This window comes from Vombatus ursinus, unplaced genomic scaffold (assembly GCF_900497805.2).
Source record: "Vombatus ursinus unplaced genomic scaffold, bare-nosed wombat genome assembly UNPS02014772.1, whole genome shotgun sequence".
Classification (NCBI taxonomy): Eukaryota; Metazoa; Chordata; class Mammalia; order Diprotodontia; family Vombatidae; genus Vombatus; species Vombatus ursinus.
In genome coordinates this window covers 17,353,445-17,377,634 of record NW_020954550.1, presented here as the reverse complement: position 1 = coordinate 17,377,634, position 24,190 = coordinate 17,353,445, and the positions used below count along the sequence as shown (strand labels likewise).

The following is a 24,190-nucleotide window of genomic DNA, read 5'->3' as shown; positions in this document are numbered from 1 at the left end:
ACTTCTCTTGTTTCTTACTCCTGAACCATATTTGTAATGCATTTTTATCCACCCTCTCTTATTCTTGGAAATTACCAAGCATTGAAATATATGGTTTCATTTAGTGCACCTTATTGTATTTTTTGGTAGAAATTTTCTATCTCCTTGTTGTCCTGCAACAGATGATGGTGCAAAGATCACAATTATTTCCTTATTAATTTTTTTTGGAAAATATTTATCATTAGTATTGCAATACAAAATGACCAAGTACTTCATTAAGTGATGTTTTGCTGTTTTGGCATGCACAATAAAGCTAATTTCATCAATTCCTTAATCCATGTTACCAAGGAAAACCTGTGAGTCACCCTTCCATTTAAGTGCAATTCAAGGACATGTAACTGTCTTTAATTTTTTGATGAATTGTCATAAGGTGGAAAAAGCAATGGACTTGGGAGTCAGAGAACCTTGGTTCAAATTCCACTTCTGCTAATTGCTAACTTTTTGACTTTAGGAAAATCACTTAATTGCTGCAGAACCTTCTTCCATCACCTATAAGAAGAGGAGGGGGTGAACCTGATAGCTATTACTCTATAAATAGGGAATAAACTTGTTTTGTTTGATGGAAGAGATGAGGATGAAATCAGGAAAAATGAAATGAAGTTGCAAAGATGAAGATTTAGATGTCAGAAATAATGTTTCACAATTTAGCTCTTCCAAAAGTGGACTGGGCTGCCTTGGGAGCTTGGTGGGGGTCCTCCTCACAGGAGGGCTTCAAGCAGTGGATGGATGACCACCTGTAAAAGACATTATAATGAGGAATTGGGCTGGACATGGGAGGACCACTGATGCCTTTTCCAATTTTAAAATTCTGTGACTCAATGTAGGACGTGTATATGCATACATTTGATGGAGGTAAAATATTTAATTTTGTCCTTCAGAAAGAGTATCATTATGGCTAGGGTTTACTTCCTCCAGCAAAGGGATTAGAAAGGATTCTCCACAGGGGCATTCATGTCACACAATTTTGGTGGCCAAGGAGAAGCTAAGACCTATGGACAGAGAATAGCAAAGAGATGAGGGGGGGAAAGACTAATGTTACTGAGAAGCATCTGAAAGTACTCTGTATGTTCTAGGGACAAATTCCTAGTCTACTTGAATAGATTAAGTGTTTATGAAGTACCTGCTATGTATATGGCACTGGGGATTTGAAGTAAAAAAATTGAAAAAAAATACTCCTTGCTTAAATTCTTCTGGAGTGGGAAGAGGGATGCTATGTTTATACACAAAAAAAGTAAATACAAGATAATTCAAGGAGGGAGTGAATACTAATCATTAAGGAGATGGAAAGATTTGTATGAAATAACGAAGAGCAAAATGAGCAGAACCAAGAGAACATTGTATACAGTAGCAGCAATATTGTTTTAAGAACAACTTTGAGTGAATAAGTCATTTTGACTATTATAAGTACCCACGTTAAAAATAAATGACATATGAAGGAAGACATTATCTGTATCTAGAGAAAGAATTAATAAAAAGAAATATGTATAGAATGATTCTACATACACACATATGTACATTCATATATATGTGTGTGTATATACATATGCATGTGTGTATGTATGTATATATGTGCGTGTGTGTGTGTTTGTGTGTGTGTGTGTGTGTATATATATATACACACATGTCTAATGATAGCCATCTCTGGGAAGATGGAAAGGGAAGAAAAAAAAAGAAAAAAAGGAGATCACAAGAACAGGAAGTTCAAGATGATTGTTCTTGATTTTCTCAACAAAGAAGGAAGTAAGATCCCATGCTGAGTGCAAAGTTTTAGGGGATACTATCAGAGACTTGAGATGGGTAGAAGTTTGGAATAGTCATTGTGGGGAATGTGCTATAGAGTCAATCAAATTAGCACAAAAGGGTCACTATGCAGCATTGAGGGCCCAAGTGGTATTAGTTAACATAAGCTTGAGTAGATTGCTACTGGGCATCTATCAGAGATGAAAAAAGGAGGAGATAAGATGTACTTTGCGAATAAGATAAAATTCTAAACTTAGAAATTCATCCCATGGCCCTTTTCATGGACAGGCCAAGGGACAACACTGATAAATTCTTAGCCTCAATTTAGAAATGAACTTATCAAGCATTTCATATATCTAGTGTCCCTCAAAGTGAAGGGACAGCTAGAGATAGAACCAATACAACTGATTTTTTTTCACCAATACCTGTCTGGAAAGGGGGAAAAAAGTATTTTTGAACTGAAGTGATTTTTTTTTCACACTTAGAAATAAAAACAAAAGTGAGCAGAAGATTTAGAGAACTGTATCCCAGTAAAGGGGGTTAGAAGGAAGCTTTCATCTAGCTTTGTAAAAGTCTGCTAGCAATACTGGAAACATCGCAGACTGAAATCCAGAAATACATGTGCAAAGAAAAAAAATGAGCATTTAAAAAGTAAACATATTATCAATAACATTTGCTATCATTCTAGGCAAGTTTACTTTTTAAGAATCATTTTGGGAACTTTAGAGCATAAATTAGAATGGCAAATGTACTCGTCTTCACTGCCAATCACACGCAGAAAGTTTAAATGTGCATTAAAAAAAAACTAATTTAGTTTGACTTAGTTAAGTACAAAAGGAAAAAAAAACAAATTTCTGGGCAGGCCAGCTTCAATGAAACTGCGTTAGTCAGCCAATAAGCATTTATTAAGCACCTATTATTTACCAGGCACCGTGCCAAGCAGTGCAAAGATTCTTTCGTATCTGGGAGGGGAGGGTACCCTAAGAGACTTCAGACCTAGGACCTCATACCTTATCAGAAAATCTTTCCTGTCCTTACTAGAAAACAGTGCTATTAACTAAACTACAAGAACTGTTTCTTCTTCCCTACAATGGATCTGTTCTGTCCTGTTATGCTTTTATTTGTTGGTCTCCAAGGGAGGGGACTGCAGGAATCAACGCCTTAGAGAGGGTGACTTGGGACTCAATGACAGCATGTTGCTTCTGACCTATGGTCAGGAAAGTCCCTGAAACCCAATAACAACTAGGGGAAAGGTGACCTAGAGCCTGCTAGACAGAAAACCAGAAATAGAGATGTAACAACTGAGTCGTTCTTTGTCCTTTATTCAGACATGAGACAAATCATGGAGTACATCATAAAGCTGATTGCATCATGTGTCTGGAATAGCTCTAAAGTGCATGTTCCAGGAGTGGCTTCTTGCTGTAATCTAGTTTTCACATCTGTTAAATTTCTCTTATATTTAGTAATTTTATAGAGATGAAAGAACACCGCATTAATAAAAGGTCTTGGTTTTAAATCCTATCTCTGTGATTTACCAGCTCTTTGATCTCAGCCAAGTTGGCAAAATTTATGAGTTTCAGGTTCTTCATCTGTCCATAGGAATCAAGTCACAGAATCCTTGCAGAACTGGAAGGAAGGAAGGAAATGACCAAGGTCATCATGTCTAACACCTAAGTATGAATCCTATGTCCGAAATACCGATCAGGCAGTCCTCTATTTGAAGTCCTCCAGAGACCAGAATGCTCTCCCTCCTCATCTCTAAGCCCTCCAGTGTTGGTAGAAAATGGCTTATTTCACTTTTGAACAGTTCAGATAAAGAGCGATACAGTAGAATGAATACTGAAATTTAGAATTGGATGGCCTGTGGTTCAGTCCTAATTCAGCTACTTTCAAATAGTGTGACACTGGACAAGTGACTTTTACGACTCTGTGCCTTAGTTCTCTTTCATGTTCAATGAGGGGGCCAGGTTAGATGACTGACAAAAACTTTTCTAATAATAAATCTATTATCTCAACCCAGATCTTCTGACTTCAAATCCAGTGCACTATCACAGATATGTATGTGAATTTTCTCTTTGTTGTTCAGTTGTTTTGGCTGTATCCAACTCTTTTTTACCCCATTTGGGATTTTCTTGGTAAATATACTGGAGTGGTTTACTATTTCCTTTTCCAGCTCATTTTTACAGATGAGAAAACTGAGGCAAACAGGGTTAAGTGACTTGCCCAGGGTCACAGCTAGTAAGTGTCTGAGGCCAGATTTGAACTCAGAAAAACGAGTCTTCCTGACTCCAGGCCCCAAACACTACCCACTGTACCACCTAGCTGCCCCAGAATTTTCTTTAGCAGGTATCTTTTTGGAAGTACAAAAGATGTTTTTTTTTTTAAATTCACTTTGATGTTAAGAACATGCTGAGCAAATTTTTGGCTCCAAAGTCAACAAATAAAGTAAAAGATCTATAAAAACAAAGAGCTTTTAAAGAAATTGGACAGAAGAGAAGACAAGCTCTGGAGACCAAAGAATTGGGTTCAAATACTATCTCCAACATTTGACCTTTGGAGAACCATTAGGATCATTTGACCTCCTTGTGTGTGAGTTTCCTTATTTATGAAATGAAGAGATTGGACCATATGGCTTCCAAGGTGTTTCCCATCTCTAGATCTACCACCTTGTGATAGTTCTATATACAGGGAGCAAAGAGAAGCTAAAACAAGCAGATATGTGATTTGCATAAATGACACATTTCCTGATTCCAAAATGTTAGAATTGTCCTTAAAATAGTCATTGTTTTGTTTAGAGGCAGTAGAATGCATGAATGACATCCCAGAGCAGAGTAGTGGCTTCAGTAGTAGGAAGGAATTGCCACAAATGTACAAATGGTAGAGAACTCCAATTACGCCAGTTCTATGGAAACATAAGAACCATAGGAGAGGCCCAAGGAGAATGCGGCTCTGAGAATTCCATCCTAATTGGCAACATCAATTTCCTAGGGCGTTAGGTCTTTCTTGTAATGATCCAGGGGACTCACCCCAGTCTACTCTGCCCTGGTGAGGCCACATCTGGAGCACTGTTTTAAATTCAGGCAGCCACATTTTAGAAGAAACAATGACAAACTGGGGTGTGTCCAAGGGAGGGCAGTTGGTCAGTACAGCAAGGAATTTAAAACCAAGCCAGACAAAGATTAAAGAAGAAATCCTGGTTGTTTAATCTGGAGATTAAAAGCCTTAGAGAGGCTTTGACAGTGATGATACTGAAAAGAATTTTAGATTTGTTTTGTTAGGTTTTAAAAGTCAGATAGAGGAAGAATAGCAAAAGATTTCATCTCTACTTAAGGAAAAGCTTCCTAACAATAAGATCAAAGGCTTTAGATTTAGAAGGATCTTTGACATTCTCTTTTCCTACTCATCCATTTCACCTTAGAGGAAACTAAAGTAGGGCAGTTCCCTAAATAGCAGAGCTGGGATTAAAGAAAATGCAAATCTTCTGTCTACAAATTTGATTCTATTTTCACTATCTCACATGTTTTCTGAATTGTCCAAAAAATGAAATGAAATGCCATGGTAGTAATGGGTTCCCCATCTGTAGAAGTCTTCAAGTCTCGGAGGACTAGCTGACCTCTTGTTGAGGTCATCAATTAACTAATAAGCATTAAGTGCCTACTGTGTACTGGGAACTAAGCAAGACACTGGATTGTGCACAAAATTCATGGTTTGGGTAGAGGTATGATTGATAACCTCCACATTCCCTTCAGGCTTTACAAAACTGTGATTCTATAATATTACACCTATTCACAGAAATTGAGATTGCCATTAGGAACTCTTTCTTAGTTACTATTCCAGTCACTTTCTTTGAAATCAGGTCTCTAGATTTTTTCTACCTCTTGCAAATTGCTCTCAGGGATAATTTTGTTTGCTTGCTTTTACTACATTACTGGTCAAATAGCTTCTCTCTTCCTTGCCCTATTGATCTATCTAACAGAATTAATCTGCAGTGACAAAGGAGAGTTTTACAGAAGAAGTAGAGAGGTCAGGTATTTGGTGGACCTAAGGGTAGGTCACATAGCTTCACTTGAGATACCCAAGGGAATACAAAGGAGGATGTAGGGATAGTGAAAGTGAGGAATTGAGGCAGCCTGATAACATTTTTGAATGTGTCAGAGAATGATACCCCAAAGGTGATCATGGGAAGGCTAGTAAAGGGACACAACAAACAGCTGTCAGAGAACTTGGGGCATAGTGATAAGCCGCAGCAGGAAATGGATGTCCCTGAGGGCCTTGTAGGAGGTCCTACTCACAAGGGTGGGGAACCTGTGGTCTGGAGGCCACATGTGGCCCTCTAGGTCCTCAAGTGCAGCCCTTTGACTGAATCCAAACTTCATAGAACAAATACTCTTAATAAAAGGATTAGTTCTGTAAAACTTGGACTCAGTCAAAAGGCCATACCCAAGGACCTAGAAGACCACAAGTGGCCTCGAGGCTGCAGGTTCCCCATCCCTGTGGGATGATGCACATAGTTACCCCAAACTCATACCAAGACTCCTCCTAAATCTTGTCTTCACTCCAACTGTATCAGGGCATCTCAGGGACCAAAGCAGAACAAGTATTTTCTAGCTATGTGTAGGATCCTTGCAAGCAGGTCTGATTGAAAGCTAGAATTTTCTACCATAGAAGTTTTCATGCCCCAAAGACCAAGATATAGGTGTGTGAGGGTGGGGGGAGGTGGGAAGTGTTGCAGAGATGGAGCAGAGAGTAGAAGTATAGGAGGAAGGGGAGTGGCTAGGGTATAGACATCTTCTTGGGCAGAAAAAGACAAGGTCAGAAAAACCTGACATTTTCCTAGACTCTACTACAATTTTAGCCTGCTTACTTTCAGGCAGGGATTATATTTTATTTAGATTAGTATGTAAATGGATTTATTTTAAAATAATTTAAATCAAGACCTTTTAAAAAAAAACTCATGGATCAGATTTGGAGGCTGGTTGATGATTTGGACAAAAGTTTTATAATTGCATCACTACACAATTGTCTGTTTCAAACCCTTATTTTTACTATTAGGTGGTATGAGATGGTTCATAGAAATGCTTAGTGGAGGGGGAGGGTGAAGCTCCCTCAAAGAGGGAACCGATAAAAACTAGGTATGGTGGTTCAGGTGGACAAGTACAGTCCAAAAATATTGAAGTGATGAAAAGAATGTCATGCAATCAAGAAATGAAAAAAAAATATACAGATTAAATACTAATCAAACTTTTCCTGGAGTAAGACCTTTCAGACTCCCAAGAATCTTATCAAAGGAATGGTGAAGGGAGAATGCCCTCTAATCAAGTATTATTTTTTCCTTCTTGTGCAAGTGCCTTTTGGGCTTCAAAGTACTTTTTACTCTCCAGGAAGCAAGAGAAAGGCTGTTTTTGTCTCGTTTTACAGAGAAGGAAATTAGAAAAGGTAAGTGATTCATTTCAGCCAATTCTGGTGGTAGAGTTGGATCTAAAATCCACATTTCCTTACTCCTGTCATTTCACTTAAAAAAGAGAAAAACACATATGAGTTCTCTCTCCTATGTGATTAATCCTCTGGTTAATCATCAGCCCTAACTATTTTGAGCTTAATTCTTTAGACATCACATCATAGGGGAAAACCTGGCACTGTCAGGTTGGGCAGTCCTGACAAGCCAGTAGATATACTCCAATTAGATTAGTTAAGGCTTTTTTAGCTACTATCTCTGTCTGTGGCTACTTTGTCACTGAAAATGAGTGAACAGCAGGACATAATTACAGGATGATGGGATTTGGGGAATTAGTGCTAGAGGGACCTTGGAGATGATCCCAATCAATTTTCTCATTTTATAGATGAGGAAATCAAAGCCCAGAGTGCCTTGCCTCTGGTTGCACAAGGTGCAACATGGTAGCCTACTCTTTCTCTCTCTCTCTCCCTCTCTCTCTCTCTCTCTCTCTTGTTTTCAATCTCTCCTAGTCTATTGGTTGCTTCCCCACTCCCTACAAACTCACCCATGTCTTCCCTATCCCCCAAAAACCCTTACTTGATGTGTCTAGCCCCACTAGCTATCATCCTATCTCTCTCCTCCCTTTCATAGCTAAACTCCTTGAGAAGGCTAATCAATGCCTCCATTTCCTTTCTTCTCACTCTTTTCTTAACTTTTTCTTGCTTAATTCTTTTACTTTCTGGTTTCCAACTTCATCATTCAACTGAAACTTCTCTTTCCTAAAGCACCACCAAACCTAATGGCCTTTTTATCAGTCCTCCTCCTTTCAGATCTTTCTGCAGCCTCTGACACTGTCGATCACCCTCTTCTCTTTGATAATCTCTTCTCTCTAAATTTTTGTGATACTGCTGTCTTCTGGTTCACCTTCTGTCTAATTTCTCCTTCTCAGTCTCTTTTGCTGAAAGCTGGCAGGGCATGCCAGCTTTCCAGAGTTATCCCTCAAGACTCTGTCCTGGTATCTCTTCTCTTCTCCCTCTATTGTTAGATGATCTCATCAGCTCAAATATGTGTCATCTCTATGCTGAGGATGCTTAAATCTATTTGTTCAACCATAACCTCTCTCCTAGCCTCCAGTCTTGCATCTCTAACTATCTATTAGACATTTCGAATTGGATGTCCTATAGTCATCTGAAATTCAACCTGTCTAAAAGTGAACTTATTTTCTTTCCCTCTAAGCCCTCTCCTCTTCTTATTTTCCTGTTCCTGTCATGAGGACTACCATCTTCCCAGGCTCCTACGCTGACAAACTAGGCATCATCCTCTACTTCTCAGTCTTTTTCATCCCCTCTCCATAAGTCCTGCTGTTCTTACCTTTGTGATATCCCTTCAACTGACCCCTTTCCTCTGACACTACCATTGCCCCATCACTTCATGCCTGGACTACTGGAGTTGCCTGATGGTTGGTCTCCCTACCTCTCTATCCCTTCAGTTCATTATTCACTCAACTGTCAAACCAGTCTTCCTAAAACTCTTGAGTGACCACACTGCCCCTCATTGAGTAAATTCCAATGGTTCCCTATCATGGCCATGATCAAATATAAAATTCTTTGTTTGTCTTTCAAAACCTTTCATAACCTGAAGGAAGGCTCCTTTCTACCTTTTGAGTTTTCTTACAGTTTACTTCTATCCACATATTCTACAAACTAGAGACACTGGCCTTCTTGGAGCTGCTTGCAAAGGACATTCTATCTCCTGTCTATGGGGATTTTTACCATCTCTCCCCCATACTTGAACTCTCTCCCCCTTCAACTCTGCCTTCGGGCTTCCTGCAAGTCTCACCTAAAGTCTTATTTTCTGCAAGAATCTCTTTCTGGACTTGTCTTTCCTCTGAGATTGCATCCAATTTGTCCTGTATGTATCTTATACATCATTGTTTGGAGGTTGTCTCCTCCATTAGAATTGTAAAATCCTTGAAAGTAAGGAATATTTTTGTCTTTCTTTGTATCCCCAATGCTTAGCACAATGTCTGGCACATAGTAGGTGCCTAGTAGTATTTAGTGACTTTTAAATTTTGCAAAACATTTTATATCTAGTATTATATTTATATTATTTAAATTATTATAACAATAATAATACTTTTTGAATATTATTATCTCTATATCCATTATCACATCAATTATGTTGATATGTATATTTATGTGTAGGTTCTTAATAAATGCTTGTTGCTTTGATCAGCAATATGAACCCCGGTCTCATATTTCCAGATCCAGCGTTTTTCCTACTATACCATACACACATACATACACACATACACACACACACACACACACATATACACTCACATGCACACACACATACAATTTGTGGCATATATGGCACATATGTATATACATATATGGATATGTATACACACACACACACATATATATATATACATATATATATATTTTTTTCTTTTTCAGGGCTAGGGATAAAACAATGAGAACAATGCTTTTTATGCAATATGAGATCACAGCTCTAGAGCCTGAAGTGACCTCACTGGCACTCTAGTCTGTTCTTCACTCTCCCATTTTATGCAGAAGGAAAATGAGGCTGTATGAGATTAAGTGCCTTACCAAGAATCACTCAGGAAATGTCAGATGTGAAATCTGGACCCAGATCTTCTGACTCCAAAGTCAGAGCTCTGTCCATTGTACCAATGCTTTCCTTCATGATATTATCCTTCAAGTGTCTAGCATTAAACTGTTCTTTTTTTTTTTCTTCTACTCCATAATACCAGTGCAATTAGACATCCAAAATGTCATGAGACTAGGTTGTCTGTCTCATAAACCATTTTTGGATACTTGATCCAGGTCACAAACACTTCAATTACCTTCATTTAAATTCAAGGCAATAAATGTTTATTAAACATCTATGATGAATTAGGTGTTGTGCCAAATACTGGAGAGGTATAAAGATAAGTAAAACCTAGTCTTTGTAGATGGGGCATAAGCACATTTCATTCAAAAAATTCATTTGTTGGCAAATCACTATAAGAAATATGAGGGACAGATCACTTCTGGTTGAGAGAGATCACAGTAGGCTTCAGGAAAGACACAGCCCCTGAGCTAGGCTTTAAAAGGCTATAGCTTGGAATTTCTACTATCCAATTACATAAGCACTATTCCCTCTTTTCCCAAATATCACAGAGCTTCAGGGACTTTGCTTAGGTCAAACCAAATACACTCAGTGAGTAAATCCTGAAGAGCTTTGTGCCTATGGGTTATTTTAGTCTTCAGGTGGTTTTCCACAGGGATAGATAAAGGCCAAAGACAGAAGGAGAAGAGAATAATATTTATGATAATGATAACAGCTCACATTTCTTGCCTGCTTTAAGGTTTACAAAGCACTACTTTCACAACAAACCTATGAAGTAAGTAGTGATGTCCTGCTCTGCCCAATGGCCAGAAATTATGGGAATTTTCTTGGCCTGAATGATGGAGGCCCCAGAATGATCCTTGAACTAAGTAATCCAACCCAATGAGATTCAAATACAAACCACTAATTATTTAAAAGTCCGCTCCATGTAATATAATGCATAGGTGCTGGGTATACAAAAACAAAACTAATGGATCTTACTCTAAAGGAACTTTTGTTCTACAAGAGAACCAAGCAGGAAACTGAGCAAGTTTGCTGAGGTTAAGAGGAAGAAGGTGGGGAGGAAGAAATAGAGGGAATGCAGGTACTCCCTTGCCTAATTTTTCTTTCCTAATCTAATAATCTAACCTAGGACACACCCTTATTGTGGTGGGTAGTCTTACTCCTTTCCGTGGTTGGATATAATCCTATATAAAAATATAAGTAGAAGGAAGAAGGACAATCTGGATTGCTTCCTAACAAAATTTTGGTGATTTTATGACCAACTTTATCTTCAACAAATTCATCATAAGTTTATTTAGTGCCCTGTATCTGCAGAGCCCATAACCATGGAAAATCAAGGAATTGACAATCTAGTGAGACATGAGACGTACACAGAAAGCTACAAAGAAGATAGAAAAGTTTATGGGAGGGTCAAACAGCGTGGTTTAAGAAACTGAGTAAGGAAAGGTCATTTCCAAATGGTTCAAACACTAAGATAATTATGAATTTCTGAATCAATCTATAGCAGTAATAGGAAAGGCAAATTGTTCTAGAATTAGCTTCCACAAAAGACTAAAACAAAAGCTAGTCTATTTAGATTATTAACAATTTTATAATGCTTTCTATGAGAACAAATTTCTGCCAATTCTGAGATGTTGTTGTTGTTTTTTTTTTTCCAATAAGAATCTTGGTTCTGTTTATAACCTATCTGAAACTTGACTACATTGAACCTTATGGCTTCTAATCTCTTATTCTATAACAAAACTACTCTTCTGAAGGAAATATGACTCAGCCCTGACCTTAAAGAAATGAAGACTCACCTTTGTTCAGCCTTTTTGCAATTCCTGAACCAAGCCCCCTAATGCAATCATTTCTACTCTACCCAAGGATCTGGAACACACAATGTCATATTTTTAATGGATACAGCCTATGAATTAATTTTGCTAGATCACATGCTTTAAAAAAAAATTTAATCTAACTGAATAATACTTGAATAATTTCAGAAAATGAGAAATGTTTTTTTTTTTAAACAGACCAGTGGGTGGGTGGTACAATAGGGAGGAAATACTTTTCAGAAGTCATTCTAAGGATTTTCAAAACTAGAGGGCTTGAAAAGTACTATGGGGTTATTAAATCAACTTATAGAGAGAGTCCTGCTGCTTAAATCTCTTGCATAATTTCTTATTTGCCTTGTAATGAATATCTCCACTTATTTTTAACTACATAAAGTACTCTTGTGTACCCTGTATTTATATATATGCCTCTACAGTTGGTATTGTCAGGGTGAAATGCAGCAGCAGGAGCAATCTCATATAACTGTAGGCATAATTTTCAAAAGTACTTGGGAAATCACTAAAAGGAAAAAAGCCACATAGAATTCTATAATTACCCATGACCTTCTATGTTAGGATTTCCATGAAATCATTTGGGGAACACTCTGTTGTCTAACTGCCTTAGTTTCTATAAAATGTTTGCTATTATTTATAATAGCTTAAAATTGTCCTCTACTAATTTCAGACTCTTAATGTATTCATACTAGAAATTAACAGTATTTTCCCACACTTCCTTTTCTTTATTTTGTTTACAATTATGTTGCTCCTTGTAGTCAACCCTCTATGAAATATGCTGGGACAACCATGAACTTCTCTTTTTGCGAAAACTATAGAACTTATAATTAATAGGTTTCTTCTAATGAAATACCTGCTTCACTGTTTTTTTTAATGTTATAAGCAATCATTTTACATTTTACATTTTTTACAATTAAAATGATTTAATTTTTACAATTAAAATGATTTAATTTTTTACAATTAAAATGAATTAAATTAAATTAAATAAATTAAATTAAATTAAATTAATTAAATTAAATTTAAATTAAAATGAAACTGACAGGGCAGCTAGGTGGCACAGTGGATAGAGCACCTGCCCTGAGGAGGACCTCAGTTCAAATCTGGCCTCTGACACTTACTAACTATGTGACCCTGGGCAAGTCACTTAACTTCACTGCCTAGCCCCTCTCTCCCAAAAAAGAAAGTTTTGGGGGCAGTTAGGTGGTGCAGTGAATACAGCTCTGGTCTTGGAGTCAGGAGGACCTGAGTTCAAATCCTGCCTCAGACACTTCACACTTACTACCTATGTGACCGTGGGCAAGTCACTTAACCCAATCGCCTCACCCCCCTGCAAAAAATGAAACAAAGTGAGATTTAGCTATTTCTAAACAATTTGGGAAAAATATTAATAAAGACATTAGTAATATCAATAATTTTGCACATTTTGTAACAGAAGCTCACAGCATTATGAGACTAGTCCTAAAGATTTTGGAAAAGGTAAAAGTGGAGAAGTACTGAACTTAACATTTGTTGAACATCCCACAACAAGCTTTAAATGAATCTCTGCTAAAACTTCGGTGGAAGAGCTAAATTATAGGACTTTATAGAAAAACTGCTTCTGAAAACTAGACAGGATCATACATGGAAAATGGTATTTTTCTACACATTAAAGAAACTATATTTAATTTTCTCAGCAAAGGTGCAATCTCCCATCTATTCCCAGATTTACATGTCCAACTGAGAATTCTGGAATAAGAATTCCAAGCTTCCATTCCTGAATTTGTCAATGAGTTGTCAGGGAGACACGGTGGTGACTACAATGGGTGTAGCCCCCTCAGAAGCCATGGAAGTATTGTTAAGGGGGCCACAAATCCATATATGAATCAACAGAGGAATAAACATGCTTTCTATAGACAGAATAGATGTTATGATTAATAAAATGCATATTCATTTAAAAGTATTACTGAGTCCATAGTAGCTTTAAGTCATTACTCATTTTGTCAATTAATGAACTGATTCAAGACAACAACATGCATTTATTCAATGTTTACCACTTGCCAAGCACTGTGCTAAGTGCTGGGAACACAAATACGAGCAGAAAGAGAGACAGTACCTGCCTTCAAGGAGCTTATGTTCTAAAGGGAGAGAATAACACATAAAAGGAAGCTGCAAAGGGGTTAGGAGGATGATAAAGTCTAGAGTGTCAAGGGAGGAGCCTGGAAAGGAATATGGCTGCTCTGGGTACTCTTCTTAAAATGTAGATTTGGGGAGATACCAGCTCATCAGAGGAAGAGGTCACAGGGGCAAAGTGTCCTTTCAGTGTGAGAAATCCAGGGCTGGAGTAAGTTTCCAGGGCAGGTAGGTTTCAGTGAAACTACAGCTAGGTCCCAATTGATGCAAATAATGAATTCAATGAATTATTTTTGAACTCTGAATTTGCTCACATAATTTGAATTTGCACTGTGCATTTCCATTGGGCTAGAACCAATGACTATATTTTGCATAATTATAACTTCAAGTAGTATAAATTCAAATATATGTCACCACTTTATAGGGTCACATTCATACTTACCGATTTTTACTCTTAAATGGATATTCTCTAAGTTGTAGTTGCTGCTGTTTTTAATTTAGGAGACTGGGAACCATTGGTCAGATGGAAAGAGCTCAGGCCAGGGAGTCAGAACGACTGGATTCCAGTCCAACTTCTGACTCTGATGAGCAATGTGATCTCAAAGACTTGAGAAAATGTTTATTCTTTTTTTCTTTTAACAAAAATCATCTTTGAAAATTTATTTTACTATATAAATTGATCACTTAAAAATTGATCACTGTGCATTTCAGTTTCCTCATAAATAAAATGAGGATGAATGAGAGCTAGTGGGTGTGAAAGTTAACTCCACTGTACAATATTTACTGATCCTACTTCTAATCACACTCCTCTTTCCTCCTCCTTTTCTTACTCCTCTTTCTCCACTGTCTTACAACCACAGACCATTAACTACTTCATACATTTGTAAAATGGGGATTAAAACCATTTTTGTTCTTGAATATGGTCGGAAATTACTTATGATGTATTGAATTACCAGGAAAAAATGTTTAAAATATGGTGACAGTTATAATTGAATCTGTTAATTATTTCAGTATTTATAAAAATATTCAAATGTCCTTAATAAATACCGCAGCTTATATGCCACCAACTTTTCATGAGTATATATGTTTAACTATTTAAACATATATGTTTAACTATTTAATAACTCATTCTACTAATCTCTCGAGTGCCTGCTATATTCCACTGCTTCCAGGGAATATTAATAAGAATAACATTTATCTAGTATTTTACACCCAAGTAGGATATTTCCTTTTGTCAGTCGTGTGAATACACAGAGCACCTGGTTAGGAAACTACTTCTACCAAAACAGGTTGTCATCTGCTATACAACTGACAATCCCAGCGATTTGTCTAGGGGCACCAAGAATGACTTGCCCAGTGCTACACGATTAATGTGAAACATGTTAAAAATTTTGAACATCCTTAGGCCAAGGTCAACTCGCTTATCTCCCACACCACACTGCCTCACCAAGAACCTATAGCCATTTCTAGACATTAGAGTCCACCTTAAAATGTGGCAGCTCCAACTATATCCATCCTCCAAATGTGACGTAACCAGGAGAGACTATAAATATATCTGGAGCAGCATCAGAGCCATAAGACCAACCACAGTGTTGTTACAGTTTATCTATGGAAGCATCACGTAAAGCAAAGGGGATATCCTATCCCAAAGAAGCAATGTATTAATGCAGATAGAAGTGAATAATAACATTGGCAATAAGAGCAAGAACCAACATTCATATGAAGCTGTAAAATTCATAAAGTGACGCCCTAATATAGCAATGTATATAAGTGACTATATATGAATAATACATATAATATGCACGAACACATACATATCACATATATATGCATGCATATGTACACATGTATATATACATGTCTCACACATCTATTTTTATGTACATCTCATATATACATAATTATTTGCATATTGTCCTTGGGGGTAGGACCATGTTTTTGCCTTTGTATCCTCAGTGCTTAGCATAATGCCAGGCATAGGGTAAGCATTTAACAAACATTTATTGATTAAATGACTGAGTGACACTTATCTTGTCCATGTGAAGCATATAGGAAGGTCATCAGATGAATACTCAAAGAAGTAACATAATCTATAAACTGCAAGCAATTGTTAGCTGTTTACTAAGATGTGCCATACCTTACATGTGCTCACTGTCAACCCACTGTTTTCAGCATCTGGAGGACATCTATTAAGGTGGAGGATGTAAATCAGCCTAGCTACTATGGAGATTTTCACAGGGTGGGTGGGGGTGTGTGTGTGTGTGTGTGTGTGTGTGTGTGTGTGTGTGTGTGTGTCCACGTTCACAGTAGCAGTCTTCAAATAGTGAGTGTCATGCACATAGTAGGTATTCAAAGAATATTTGTTGATCAGAATTAAATTTAATATCTCATATAAATTCTAATGATGGATATATATATATATGTATATATATGTGAATATATATATGTGTGTGTGTGTGTGTGTGTACACACACACAATGAGATATTACATGCAAAGTGTTTTGCAAACCAAAAAGCACTACATACATTTCAGAAATTATCATTATCATTATTTTATTGTTGTCATGTTATTACTTATCTGACAAACTCCAACTAAAGACAAATTATTTGGGGTTTATTTTTTGTCATTATTAATTTTATTCATTCCTGTGTAACATTCTGTCTTCTAAGAAATATGGGCCAGACTGATGAACCTAACATGAAGAAATGAAAGAAAATGGAATACAAAAACAGAGAGACAAAGATATTATAATCAGATAAAAAAATATGGTAACCAGACATTTACGTCAGCTCTGCACATTTTTTGCTGTCATCAGTACCATGATTAGCCCTCCAAGTCTATCCCTGACAACATTCCATGAGGCAGTGGACAGAACATTACAGTGGGAGCCAGAAACCATGTAACTGTGAAGCAGTTACAATACTTTTCTAAAGCTCAGTTTCTCTGTCTACAAAATAAAGATAATAATTTCTGCCTTGCTTCTCTCTCAGTGTTCCTGCCAAGATAAAATTAATTTATGTACATGCAAGCATTTAAATGCTGTAAAGTTTTATAAAAATTTAAGCAATCATTTTTATTATTTGTTTTCCTCTCCCAGTAGAATGCTTACATTACTCAAATAAAAAACACTCAAAATTTGCTTTTGTATTGGTACACTAAATGTAATAATTAGATTTAACTTCAGGATGGAAAACAGCTAGGCGATGTGGTATGGAGGAAAGGACAGTGGCACAGCAATCACATTTGATACCAGTCTTGAAAAAAGGAATCCTGAACCTTAGGCCACCATGGTGCCTGAGCTTCAGCTGTGTACCTAAAAATACAAGTACCAGATCTACTGGGAAATGATAAAAAGGAAAAATCGAAGAGAAATGATGCACAGAGACACAGCACAAAACAGCGAATACCTTAAATTGAAATGTACCATTCAAATCCACAGTCAACTCATACATACTCATTATTTGTAAAAGAGGAAGTAGAGATGGGGCAGTTAGGTGGCACAGTGGATAGAGTTCTGGGCCTGGAGTCAGAAAGACTCATTTCCCCGAGTGTCTGAGTGAGCTCAGACATTTACTAGCTGTATAACCCTGGCCAGGTCACTTAACTCTGTTTGTCTCAGTTTCCTCATCTATAAAAATGAGCTAGAGAAGGAAATGGCCAAGCACTCCAGTATCTCTACCAAGAAAATCGCAAATGGGGTCATGAAGAGTCAAACATGACTAAAATGACAGAACAACAACAAAAACAAAAGTATAGATTCCTCAATTTTTGCAGTGCAATACATTAGAAGGATATTCAATTTGTATTGGATACCTCAGGAAGCTCATAAGTCCATGCATACTATGGAAGAATCTGCACATTTATTCTGGTTTGTTCCTAATTTAGATGTTTTATGTCTCAGCATCACTGAACCATCCCATGGCACTCTACTGAGATGTTACTAAATTCCATCTTGATTTTGGGATGATAGCAAACAGACTTTCATGTTTATAGGACTTAATTTTAAGGTAATAAAGAGGCACTGTTGCATAGTGCTTAGAGAGAATGCCTTGAAGCCTGGAGTTTGAGATCAAATTCATCCTCTGATATTCACAGGCTCTGTGACCCAGGGTAAGTTACTTAACCTCTCAGTGCTCTAGGTACCTCTTTAAGACTCAGAGTTGCAAAGTAGGTGCCAGTCCACATTGGTGTAAGGCATATCCTCACTTGGGATATTGCTAGACCAATGAAATTACAGGTCCATTTCCTATCCCTTTTTCTAATTTTAAAATATCCACATGTTATTTGGATATTTCTTCCAGGGATATAACTTGATATAATCATTTTTAAAATATAATTTTATGTATTAATGATTTTTTAATCTGAAGGTATCTTTGGGTATTCTCTACTATGGACTTTCTCATGAAAAGCAAGGGGAATGGCACTGGAAAGAAGTAAGCATGCAAAGCATAAAAAATATGAATTGGGGTGGGGACAGGGGGTCAGTAATAGTTACCAAATTAAAAATAAATTCACTTATTAGATATAGGTGGTACTTAATCAGTCTTGGTTGGACTGAACTGAGCATCACTGGGTTTTAAACTGTAATTTCTCTAGTACTGATTCTAGAAATTGAACTTGAGATGATTGGGAATAAGAAAAAAGAAAGTTTCCCAAGAAAGCCAAAACATTACAGGCCTTATTTATCAGATTGTATGTGATAGCAATTCGAATTTTAACATATGTTCAAAAAACCCAATTTTACCAAGCTCCTAGGCCACGGAGTCAGTAAAGAATGTTTATCTCAAGTCTTTTCAATGATCTGACAAATGAAGACAGCAGCTATATAGGACATGGTGCTGGGAACTTTTCAAATGATGCTGCTCTCTAAAGAGGCAATTACAGTGAGAAAGATTGTCTGTTCAAACTGGGAAGCTTACATCTTTTCAAAATATAAAAGAAAATGGCCACATGGCAAGATAACACAACTGGAAATAGGATGGAGCTAAACACTTTTTTTTTTTAAGAAAGAGGTTTGCATTTAAAGCTTTTATTAGCCAGTGATCTTTCTTGAGAAAAATGCATATTATCTGATAAAATTGTCAGTGTCACCATAAAAATGTGGCACCCATGCCAATTAGTAAACAAAATGCTCAACACACGTCCAAAGTATTTCTCATTCTCTTGAGAATATTCTCCAGTCAAAGCTGATGTTAATTACTCACATTAATGTACTCATTTATTTCCCCCCGAGGAAAGAATTCAGTGAGTACAAATGGCAAAGACTGATCATATGGTATTTTGTCCCTAGTTCTGGCAAAAATTTCATGCCAATCATCGACAACATTCTTATGTCCTTCATTCTAAAAGACCCTCCCCACACTTACATATCACTGGCAATGGAGGAGTTCCTCGACATGGACTTTGGAGACAGGTCATAGTCACTGTCTGACCGATACAGGAAGGACTCCCGGCGTTGGCTGTGGACAAAATTAGCCTGGAGAATTAGCCCTGATCCTGGGCTGGTCATGGGATCCAAGGGACTCCGTCCCGAAGATGTGCCATTGTCCACGTCGAAACTGGAACAAAAGGAGAAATATTTACATCACTATGTGCACTTGGAAAATAGTAATTTAACTAGCAAAAAGAAGTCAGGTCAAAAATCATCGGTGGGAAAACCTATAGCTGGTTCATGTGTTCAGAAAATCAATAAAAGGTGTCTTGATAACACTAAAAATGTGCTGTACTTCAGTGACACTTAAGAAAAAAACCATTACCGACTTTTTTTTTCCTTGGAAAAATTACTTTCCTCTCAAAAAAAAATATGAGTTACAGGCCATAATGCAGACCAAAACTATCAAATACATGGCCTGGACTTCAATGTGGCTACAATCAGATTAAAATGTAATTGGGAACTATTTAACAAAGGACGTAAAGGTACAATAGAACATAATGTTAATATGTGGTTTTCTAAGTCAATATAGGGCCTGCAGAAATTCTTATGCAGAGTTTATTTGTCCCCATTTCCATTTCATCTTGACACCACTGGGAAAGACCTTTAGCAGCTTCCAGAAAAGAGGAACCACTGCACAAAGAATCTGATTACCTAACAATCCTTGCAAACAGAGAAGATACACTTGGTGTGTCAGTCTTTTAAAAGAAAAATAACAAAGTTTCAACTGAATTCATTTCAACAAATATTTGTTGAATACTTCCATATACTACAGAGTATACAAATGAATTATAAAACATTGACCCTATCCTCAAAGAGTTTACATTATTTAGATCTAATATCCGTAAAATGGCTTTCCCAACTAGCTTGGTCTAAAAACAGAAGCCTATTTTCAGAAAATCATAGTAACAGGGGAGGGATGAAAGGGGGAAAAAAAGAATAACAAGGTAGAGTATAGTACTTTCTACCAATTAGGTGAATGAATGGAAAACATTTATTAATTCTTACTATATGTCAAGAATAGGTCACATGCTTGGTATAGAAATAGGGGAAGCAAGACAGTTGCCCCTCCCAAGGAGCTCAGATGCTCACATTCTAAGTGGGTGGAGAAAACCTACAAAAGCATCCAGTTGGAAGGCAGATAGGAAGTCAGAAAAGGGTTCAGCTCTGGGGCAGATGGTAGGGTCCGGGGGGATGAAGGGCAAAGCAGCAGGACAAATGGGAAAGTCCCAAAGACTATAGGATGCAGTGGCAAGGCAGATGAGAAGGCCTCACAGTACTCAGCCTCACCAGAAGGCTTGCAGTTAGTTGGTAACTGCCGGCTCTTCTAAGTGCTGGGAATAACCATATGGCTCTTTTGGAAAGCCTCGGGTTTACTGGGGAGGAATAAAGGGAAAGCAAGGGGAAAAGATACTCCCACAATTGTAACTTTTCCTACCTGATCGGCTTCAATGAGATCTGGGTAACTGAGAGCTTCTCGAGAAAAGGATAGAGGGAAGATAAATGATAAGGATGCTTCCAAGGGCAGTTATTTCTGTCTGGTGGCCCGGATGGCATCTTAGATGCTTAATAAATACTTGAACGAATGATGAAATAACCCTCAAACTTTATTTTACTCATTAGTTATTCAATTATCCCTGCACTAAAACTTTCAGCCAAATATTTAACATATCACTCATTAAAAATAATAATAATCCTTTGTTTTTCTCTGTTCCCACTGAAAAGATTAACTGCCAATGAAGGAAAACAAGGAGACAGATATTTCACCAATGATAATTTTCAAATGAGAATGTTGACTAAGAGACAAGAGCGGCTAATAAAAGGTGAAAAGCTATTTCCCCTCCCCTATACATACAGTCTACCTTGTTCAGTCACGGGAAAAACATTCCAAAGTGGATGATGATCTCAGCTATCTTATATCTAGGACTTCTTTTTAAGTACAAAGGTGGGGCTATTTTAGCTAAAATAAACAAGCTTATGGTTTCTTGTAGATTTGTCTCATTTTAGAGCCACATTAAACTGAATTCAATAAACATTTAAGTACTTGCTATATGCCCTCTCCTAGGAGTAAATGACAGAAAAGAGAAACAAGACAGAGTTCCTACCAAAAACCTCAAGACAGAAGATCTTATGCTCCCCTACCCCAATGCAGGACATCCTCCTTCCCATTCACTTATCTGGCACAACAGCATATCCTACATACTATTGTTGCCATGAATTCTTTTGCTCCCTCCTGCCTTATACCTAATCTCTTTCAGGGAAATCTTTCCCTGCTTTCCAAGATTTCATTGTCATTAATTGTCATTAGCTAATAGATCAAACTAATTGGACTAATGTGCTAAAGGTAGAAGACGCTAGGAGTTTCTGAATACTACCCCTCCATTGCCCAGGCCATAAAAGCACATTGTAAGGGCCATCTGAAGATAATAGTGCTTATTTGATTACTGTGTTATATTCTATTAATTTTTTATGTTAATTCTCAATAATGGGGAGAAAAGTTAATCAGCATAATAAATATGGGAAAGCCCTCAGTAGCAACTCATCTCTCATTAAAAGTCAAAGAATTCTTAATGAGGAGAAGGCCCATTACATATGTTAATAAATTATCATGTGACATAGGCCTTTATCCAAGTCAGTCAAATATGTGGTTTAGTTTTTCATCAACTATAAGAGAATAATCTGGGGAATATAATAATCAAACAGCATATTGGTCAATCAAATCAAGAAGCATTTATTAAATTAAGTAACTATGAGCAAAGTTCCCAAGTTCACAAAGTCAACAAAAGGCAGATTGAGAATTAGAATTTGTGACTTCTGTATGCTAGCCCCAATTTTATATGCCATATCTTTCTACTTCACCATCTAACTATACAGTGTGTTCACACATATCTCACAGAATAACACTAATGGAATGGAAATTTTATCATTAATTGTAGTTTCAAAGTATTTAATTCAATAATCCTGATAAAACAGATGTGGAAAATCTAAGGGGAGTTTTAGTACATACAGGATTTCTGGCAATAATAAATTATATTTCCTGGTGGTTGCCATTATTTCATTATATATCATACCCTTGTTATAGTTGAAAGTGGCCTTTGACATCATTTAAGTTCAAACTCATTTTATAAATGAAGAAACTGAGTCCAGGGAGTTTAAGTGATTTGCCCAAGGTCACACAGGTAACAAGTGGCACAGCTAGTACCTGACTCTAAGTCATGACTCCAAAACCAGTTGGGGTTCATTGTAATTGTCAGATATGCTAGACATGTCCCACACTTTGTGACCAGATCCCACATGAATCCACCAGATGAAGAAAGTTGGCCACAGCAATTAGTCTCATTCCTTCACTCACTTTGTGGTTTCACCTCAATTTTAGACCATCCCAATACAAAACATCCCTCTGTGGTTTAGGAGACAAATCACAAGGAGTTGAATAAGGCTCAAGGAGTTAAGTGACTTGCCCAGGGTCATAAAATTTGTGTCAGAAAATGGATTTGAACAAAAGTCTTCCTTACTCAAAATCTAACTCTATCTACTAGCCACACCATCTGTTACAGAAATATATATTGACTGTGTTTTAAAGGTATTTAAAGTGTTTATTTCTTTAAATGAGGAAGTAGTGGATAGTGAATAGAAAGCCCATCTAGAGCTAGCATTCTTTTTTTTTTTTGCTTTTTGTTGAGGCAATCAGGGTTAAGTGACTTGCCCACAGTCACACAGTTAGTAAGTGTCAAGTGTCTGAAGCCAGATTTGAACTCAGGTCCTCCTGACTCCAAAGCCAGAGGTCTATCCACTGCACCACCTAGCTGCCTCTAAAGCTAGCATTCCTTTTTTTGGGGGGGGGAGTTAGGCAATGGGGTTAAGTGACGTGCCCAGGGTCACACAGCTACTAAGTGTTATGTGTCTGAGGCTGGATTTGAACTCAGGTCCTCCTGACTCCAAGGCTAGAGCTCTATCTACTGTGCCACCTAGCTGCTCCTAAAGCTAGCATTCTTCCTCTAACATAAAGGTTCTACAACCCTGGGCAAGTCACTTAACTTCTTAGTGTCATCAAGCAAATTTCAAAAAGAAATCACTATACAGATTCTCATAGGTAAAAGGATTTTCTATACTAGAAGCTCCTTATATCAACAACATTGTAGATGTGTACAAAAAAATCCACTTATGGCATATGTTAGTAAAATATTTTTTAAAATATATTATCATTAGTTATTAGAAATTATACTTGCTTTGGGGAATGGCTGAACAAGCTGTGGTATATGACTGTAATGGAATATTATTGTGCTTTAAGAAATAACAAGCAGGATGATTCCAGAAAAAACCTAGAAAGACTTACAAGAACTGATACATAGTGAAATGAGCAGAGCCAGGAGAATATTGTACATAGTAACAACAATATTGCACAATGAACTTTGAATGACTTGGCTATTCTCAGCAATACAATGATCCAAAACAATTCCACAGGACTCATGATGAAAAATACTATCCACCTCCAGAGAAAGAACTGATGTTGTCTAAATACAGACTGAAGCATGCTATTCTTTCTTTCTTTCGTTCTTGCTTTCTTGCTTTCTTTCTTTTTCCTTCCTTCCTAGTGTCTTCTTGCACAAATTGACTAATATGGAAATGTTTTGCATGATTGCACATGTATAACCTATATCAGATAGTTTACCATATCAGGGAGTGGGGAGGAAAAGGAGGAAGGGAGAGAATTTAGAGCTCAAAACTTAAAAAAAAAACCCAACAACTAAATGGTTGTTGATTGAGTGAAAAAAATTACAATTGCTTAAGCAGGTTGTTATCTGTTACACTGAGGAAAGTTGGAGGTAGAGGCTTCTTTGATGTTTTTGAACTTATCTCTAAAATGTATACATTTTGTCCACTAGGTGGGAGTCATTTTAGAAATAAATGAAAAGTCTATTAAAAGGTCATTTGCAGGACTAAATAAACTATTTCCTAAGAAAGCATGA

General features: G+C 37.0%; 1 protein-coding gene across 8 annotated transcripts in view; it reads right to left on the bottom strand.

Annotated features, from left to right (window-relative positions):
• Nucleotides 1-24,190, bottom strand: part of PDE4D (phosphodiesterase 4D) — a 1,859,629-nt gene that overhangs the window by 243,729 nt on the left and 1,591,710 nt on the right. For all 8 annotated transcript variants that reach the window (XM_027863631.1, XM_027863632.1, XM_027863633.1 and 5 more), the window contains one exon: nt 19,156-19,347. In XM_027863631.1, coding sequence (XP_027719432.1) covers nt 19,156-19,347 — 192 coding nt within the window. The remainder of the gene's footprint in view (nt 1-19,155; nt 19,348-24,190) is intronic.